Genomic DNA, 6,000 nt, shown 5'->3' with positions numbered 1-6,000 from the left:
GCACAGGGACGCCTCTGGTGCCCCATTCCTGAGTCCTGGGACCCCCCTGAACCCCCATTCTTGGGCTCGGGAACCCCCCTGCACCCCCATCCCCAGCTCCAGGACTCCTCTGAACCCCCTTATCCTCAACAAATACCCCTCTGTGCCCCTTTACCTGCCAATCCCGCCTCTCCCAGCCCCCTCATCCTCCCTTTTCCTTGACCCTGAGATCCCCTGCACCCCCTTTCCTGCCTTTTCCAGACCCCACTTTCCTCAACACCGGGGACCACTGGACCCCCCTTTTCCTGGGCACAGGGACCCCCTGAATCTCCATCCCACCTCTCCCAGTGCCCTCCCCCCCCTTCCCCTGACCCTGGGACCCTGTTACAGACCGGGCGGGGGCTGCAACCTGGTTCTTTTAGATGATTCCTTCCAGGGCGAGATTAAGGCCCAAACCTCCAAATGTTGGGTCTCACACACACAACTGACTTTATTGATACCAATAAGGAACGGTAAAAGCGAGGGGGGGGAGAAGAAGAGGGAGAGATGAGGAAAAGGAAAGGCTGCCAAAGGAAAGTGCAGAAAGGTTGCCAGCCCAGGGAGAGAAGCGGGTGCAGTCAGGCTCGGGCAGGCAGGGAAGCAGCGCTGGAGGGAAGCGGGTGGGGAGCAGAGCGGATCCGAGCCGAGCAGCAGAGCAGGGAGGTGGGACACGAGCGGGACGGAGCGAGGAGTGGGGCCAGCAGCCAGCACGGGCCCCTGGCCAACAGCGGCTGGGCTGGACATGACCGAAACGCTGGCACTGCCTTAAATCCCCCCGGTGGGCGCTCCCTGGCCAGCTCGGCTCCGGGCAGAGCCTTGACTTTGAGACCCCCTGGAGCCCACGCAAGACGTGGCCGCGGAGAGTTGCAGAGGGTCTCAGGAGGACTCAGGGCGGTCCCAGCAGGGCTCCCAAAGGACATTCCGGTCAGTTCCCAGGAATTCCCCCGTCCCCTCCCCTCCCCCGCGCTGCCTCGGGCACTGTCGCGTCTCCCAACCTGCGGCGGCGGGATCTGCCCGGTGCCCGGTGACGTCAGGGCCCAGTCGGGTTGCCATTGGTGGAGAAGAAGTAGCGGGGCCGGACGCTGCTGTGTGGGCGGGGCCAGCGGAGCAGCGCGATGGCTCCAGCGCTGGGGCTGGGGGCGCTCCTGGGGGTCTCGGGGGGGCAGCCCGATGGTAAGTGGGACCCCCGGAACGGGCACCTCCTCAGCCTTTATTGCCGGGCACCGGCACTTCCCCGAACCTCCATTTCCGGGCATCGAGACCCCCAAGTTTCCATTCCTGGGCACCGAGACCCCCTGAACCTCCATTTCCGGGCACGGGAATCCCCCTCGACCTCCATTTTTGGGCTCAGGGTCCTCTCTCTAGCCCCATTCCTGAGTACTGGGACCGCCCCGAACACCCATTCCTGGGCATGGAACCCCCCTGAACCCCCATTCCCTGACACAGGAATCCCTCCCCACCTCCATTCCTGGTCACTTGGACCCCCCTGCACCCCTCCCGCAGTGCTGGGACCCCCTGAACCCCCTTATCTGGTAGTAGGACTCCCTGAACCCCCATTCCTGGACACAGAGACCCCCCTGGACACCCATTCCTGGGCACTGGGAACCCCCCTGGACCCCCATTGCAGGCACAAAGATCCCACTGCATCCCCTTGTCCAACACAGGGATATCCTGGAACCCCTATTCTGGGCACTGGGACCCCCCTGAACCCCCTTATCCTGTGCCGGGACCACTCTGAACCCCCTTTTCCTGCACCAGGACCCCCTGAACCCCCATCCCCGGCACCAGGATCCCTCTGAACCCCCTTACTCTCAATAAATACCCTCCTGTGCCCCTTTTCCTTGACCCTGGGACCCTCTGGACCGCCATTCCTGCTTTTCCCAGCCCCCAGCCCCCACGTTCCTCAACACCGGGGACCACTGGACCCCCCTTTCCTGGGCACAGGGACCCCCTGGATCCCCTGTCCCTCCTCTCACAGTCCCAGCCCCCCCTTTCCTTGAACCTTGGACCCTTCCCAGCTCTCCCAGTTCCATTCCCTTGACCTTGGACCCCCCAAACCCTCCAATCTCTGTGACCCCCCCAGTTCTCCCCTCCCTGTGCTTCCTGCAGGGGGGTCCCAGGCACCGGGAACGCCCCCAACCACAATTCCTGGGCACCGAGACCCCCCCTGGAACTCCTTATCCTGCACCAGCACCCCCCTTCACTCCCTTTCCAGCCATCCCGCCTCTCCCAGATCCCCCTTTTCCTTGACCCCGAGACCCTCTGGACCCCCATTCCTGCCTTTCCCAGACACCAGACCCCATTGTCCTCAACACTGGGGCCCCCCAGGCCCCCCTTTCCTGGGCACAGGGACCCCTGGATGCCCCATCCCACCTCTCCCAGTCCCTACACCCTCCTTCCCTTGGCCCTGGGATCCCCAAACCCCCTTCCCGACTCTCCCAGCTCCCCCAGTTCTTCATTTCCTTGACCCGTGGACACCCCCAGACCCCCCAAATCTCCGTGTCCCCCCAGTTCTCCACTCCCTGCGTTACCTGTATGTGGCAGTGACGGAGCCCAGCCCGGGGATCCCTCAATACCTGTCCATGGGATACGTGGACGGGATCCCCTTCACACGCTACGACAGCGAGCGGGGCCGGACGGAGCCGCTGACGCCGTGGATGGCGGCCGGAGCCGAGCCGGGATATTGGGATAGACAGACCCAGATCGCTGAGGGGAACCAGCTTGTGGGTGCCACCAACCTGGAGAGAGCGGGGGGCCGGTACAACTGGAGTGGGGGTGAGTGGGGGGAGCCGGGGAATGGGGGGATGTGTGGGGCTGGAATGGGATGTGTGGGACTGGGATGTGGATCCAAGGTGCTCCAAGGGCTGGGATGAGGCTCTGTGGGTCTCCATCGGACTCTGGGGCTCCATAGGGCTGGAATGGGGCCTCATGGGGCTGGGACACAATTCCAGGGGTCTCCATGGATCCGATCCCACCCCCCAGGTCTCCACACGCTGCAGCACCTTTATGGCTGTGACCTCCTGTCCGACGGGAGTGTCCGTGGATCCCATCGACATGGCTATGATGGGCGGGATTTCATCTCCTTCGAGCTGGGATCCGGGAGCTTCGTGGCGGCCGATGGAGCTGCCCAGGTCACCAAGAGGAAATGGGAACACGATGGGATCGAGGTGGAGAGATGGACACATTACCTGGAGAACACCTGTCCGGAATGGCTCCAGAAATACGTCAGATACGGGCGGGAGGCGCTGGAGCGCAAAGGTGAGGGAGACAGAATTCCCATGGGAATGTGGGATTTGGGAATGTGGAACTGAGGAACACGGGAATTCCTGTGGGAATTCCGTGGATGAAACTGAGTCATCCAACTCCCATGGGAATTCCATGAATAGATCCCACTGTTGTCCCATCCCAATGGGAATTCTGTGGATGGATCTCACTGTTGTCCCATTCCCATGGGAATTCCATGGATGGATCTCACCGTTATCCCATTCCAGATCCCCCCGATGTCCACGTGTCCGGGAAAGAGGAACACGGGATCCTGACGTTGTCCTGCCACGCGTACGGATTCTACCCCGGGATGATCGGGATCAACTGGCTGAAGGGGGATGAACTGCGGGATCAGGAGACGGAGTGGGGCGGGATCGTTCCCAACAGTGACGGCACCTTCCACAGCTGGGCCAGGATCGAGGCGCTGCCGGGGGAGCGGGAGCAGTACCGGTGCCGGGTGGAGCACGCCGGAATGCCGGAGCCCGGGATCTTCGCCTGGGGTGAGGCTGGGAACGGGCAATGTGGGAACTGGGGGTTTGGGAAGGAGGAATTTGGGAATGTGGGACAGCGGGATGGGGGTAACCCTCCCCCTCCTCACATTCCTGCCCTTCCCAGAGCCGGAATCCGTCTGGAATTCCACCCCAGTGCTGGTCACTGTGTCTGTCATCGTTGCCGTCATCATCATCATCATTGGCCTTGGTGTCTGGAAGCTCCGATCCGGTAACTCCCGGGATGGGGGTCGGGAAGGGGCACGGATCCGCCCGGCAGCATTCCGGGGATCCTGTGCCACGGGTGCTGATCCCACTTTCTTTCCATAGGGAAGAGGGAGGGGAATGGATACGACCCCGCGCCCACCAGTGAGTCCCAGCAGCGTGTGTGGATCCAGATCCTCTGGGCAGGGATCCCAGGATGGATGCCGGGATTCCAGAGGGGAATGGGGGCCTAATGGCTGGAGTGGGATTGGAAGGGGATTCCAGCTCAGGGCAGGATTCCAGAGTGGGATCAGGTGGAATTGTGGACTGGGATCAGGGCTGGATTCTGGAGTGGGATTGGCGTGGGATGGATGGAGTGGGATTGGGGTGGAATGGACAGAGCAGGATCAGGTGGGATTCCGGAGCAGTTCCTACTCTCCCTGGGCTCCACAGTTGGCTCCATCCCCTGGGATGGGAACAGGGACATGGTGACTCCTTTCCCCACTCTCATCCCAGCAGGAATCACAGCCTGAGTGATCCTGGAGCTGGATCCGCCCCTTCCCTCTCCCTGTGGAAAGGCAGGAGCTGCTGGTAGAGCTCATCCCGCTGCTCCCACCCAACCCGGCCCCCCTACAGCTCTTCCCGATGGATCAACTTCCTGCTTTTTCCCGTGTGAAACCCAGGACCACAATTATTCCTGAGGTTTTAATTTGGGTGTGAAAATCTCCTGCTTTGGGCAATAAATCCTGGCTCCCTCCTCCGGCATCCGGCAGTTCCTCTGTGGGAACCAGGAATAGGAATGGGGACAGGGGGGACTGTGATGGGGATATTGGGGAGAGGGATGGGGACACTGGGAGCAGGTTGGGGACAGCAGGAATGGGCATGGGAACTCCAGGAATGAGAATGGGGACATTGGGAGCAGGTTGGGGACAGCAGGAATGGGAACTGGGACACCGGGAATGGGAATGGGGACCTGGGAGACCAGGATAGGGATAGTGGGGACAGGAACGGGGACACTGGGAGCAGGTTGGCACAGCAGGAAGTGGGAATGGGGAAAGGGATGGGAACCCCAGGAATGGGAATGGGGACAGGGATGGGAACGTGTCTCTCCAGGAGTTGGTTCAATACAAAGGTCGGTCCCTGGCTCCAGGCCACGGGAAGCCCCTTCTTTGGGAATGTCTGGGAAGCAGGTGTCAGAGGTTTGAAAAGAGGTGTTGGAATTGTTTCCCAGTGTCCCCCCCATTGCCATCTGTGTCTCCCGGGATGGGGTGGGTTGGAGCGGAGCCGCAGGCGCTGGGCAGGGGCAGTGGGGGGAGGGCGGCTCTCGGGGACACCGCGGTGGCCGCGGGGAGGGCGGGGGGTCCTTTGTTCGGGGGCTTTTGGGGTTTGTCCGGGACCGGACAGAGCGGGAGCTGGTTTTGGCCACCTTGTTCTCTTTCCCTGAGAGGAAGTTTTTTCCCCATGGGACACCTCGTGGAGAACGACCGAGAGAGAGAGAGAGAGAGAGAGAGAGAGAGAGCCCGACCCATCTGGGAGCGAGGTGTTCTGCTTTGGGGACTGCCCCTGGGAAAAGGGACTCCTTCACTGCTGGCTGCGAGCACACGGGGCTGCGAGAGCTTTGAACTGCCGGGACAGTTTCTCCCCCCACCTGGGGATTTGGGACTTTGTTTGGTTTCTTCTCAAAGTTTTTGGTTGCACCATTTGTTGTTTATTCAGATTTTGTTAATAAAAAGCTGTTTCTTTTCCACACTTCCACCTGAAGTCTCTTAATTTCTAAGTTGGAATCTTGTTAAACTGAGACCCAGTGCCCTCAGGGGGAGGAGGAGGAAAGGAGACCAAGAGGTACCGTGGCCACTCAAACTGCAGAGGAACAACCTGTGCCAGTAGCAGCTGCCCCTCTACAGAAGAAATCCAAGACCAAATCAGCTCAGTTAGTGAGGGATGAAGGGGAAGCAGAGCCCTCAGAACAGGAGCAAGAGGCAGGACCAGAGATAATCACCAGATCCCCATCCCTGGCTGACCTGTG

The 6,000-nt window shown here is 61.0% G+C and overlaps 1 protein-coding gene across 1 annotated transcript; it reads left to right on the top strand.

Moving 5' to 3' along the window:
* Positions 1 to 1,133: 1,133 nt before the first annotated feature.
* Positions 1,134 to 4,532, top strand: LOC114003393 (class I histocompatibility antigen, F10 alpha chain-like). The gene is made up of 7 exons (XM_039380571.1): positions 1,134 to 1,191; positions 2,503 to 2,793; positions 3,001 to 3,276; positions 3,510 to 3,782; positions 3,898 to 4,002; positions 4,101 to 4,139; positions 4,494 to 4,532. Exons 1-7 carry the CDS (start codon positions 1,134 to 1,136, stop codon positions 4,505 to 4,507), a joined length of 1,056 nt encoding a protein of 351 aa, XP_039236505.1. The 3' UTR covers positions 4,508 to 4,532.
* The last annotated feature ends 1,468 nt before the right edge of the window (positions 4,533 to 6,000 follow it).

This window comes from Pipra filicauda, unplaced genomic scaffold (genome assembly GCF_003945595.2).
Source record: "Pipra filicauda isolate LSUMZ 115617 unplaced genomic scaffold, ASM394559v2 scaffold1087_size30272_pilon, whole genome shotgun sequence".
NCBI classification, from domain to species: Eukaryota; Metazoa; Chordata; class Aves; order Passeriformes; family Pipridae; genus Pipra; species Pipra filicauda.
The sequence above is the reverse complement of the archived record's forward strand: the minus strand, read 5'-3'. Positions and strand labels throughout refer to the sequence as shown.

Excerpts from the sequence above, each read along its gene's own strand:
- LOC114003393 (XM_039380571.1), top strand. The coding sequence starts at position 1,134 with ATGGCTCCAGCGCTGGGGCTGGGGGCGCTCCTGGGGGTCTCGGGGGGG. Across the intron at positions 1,192-2,502 it reads CTCGGGGGGGCAGCCCGATG|ACCCCCCAAATCTCCGTGTC; the intron begins GTAAGTGGGACC and ends GGACACCCCCAG. Across the intron at positions 4,003-4,100 it reads TGTCTGGAAGCTCCGATCCG|GGAAGAGGGAGGGGAATGGA; the intron begins GTAACTCCCGGG and ends TTCTTTCCATAG.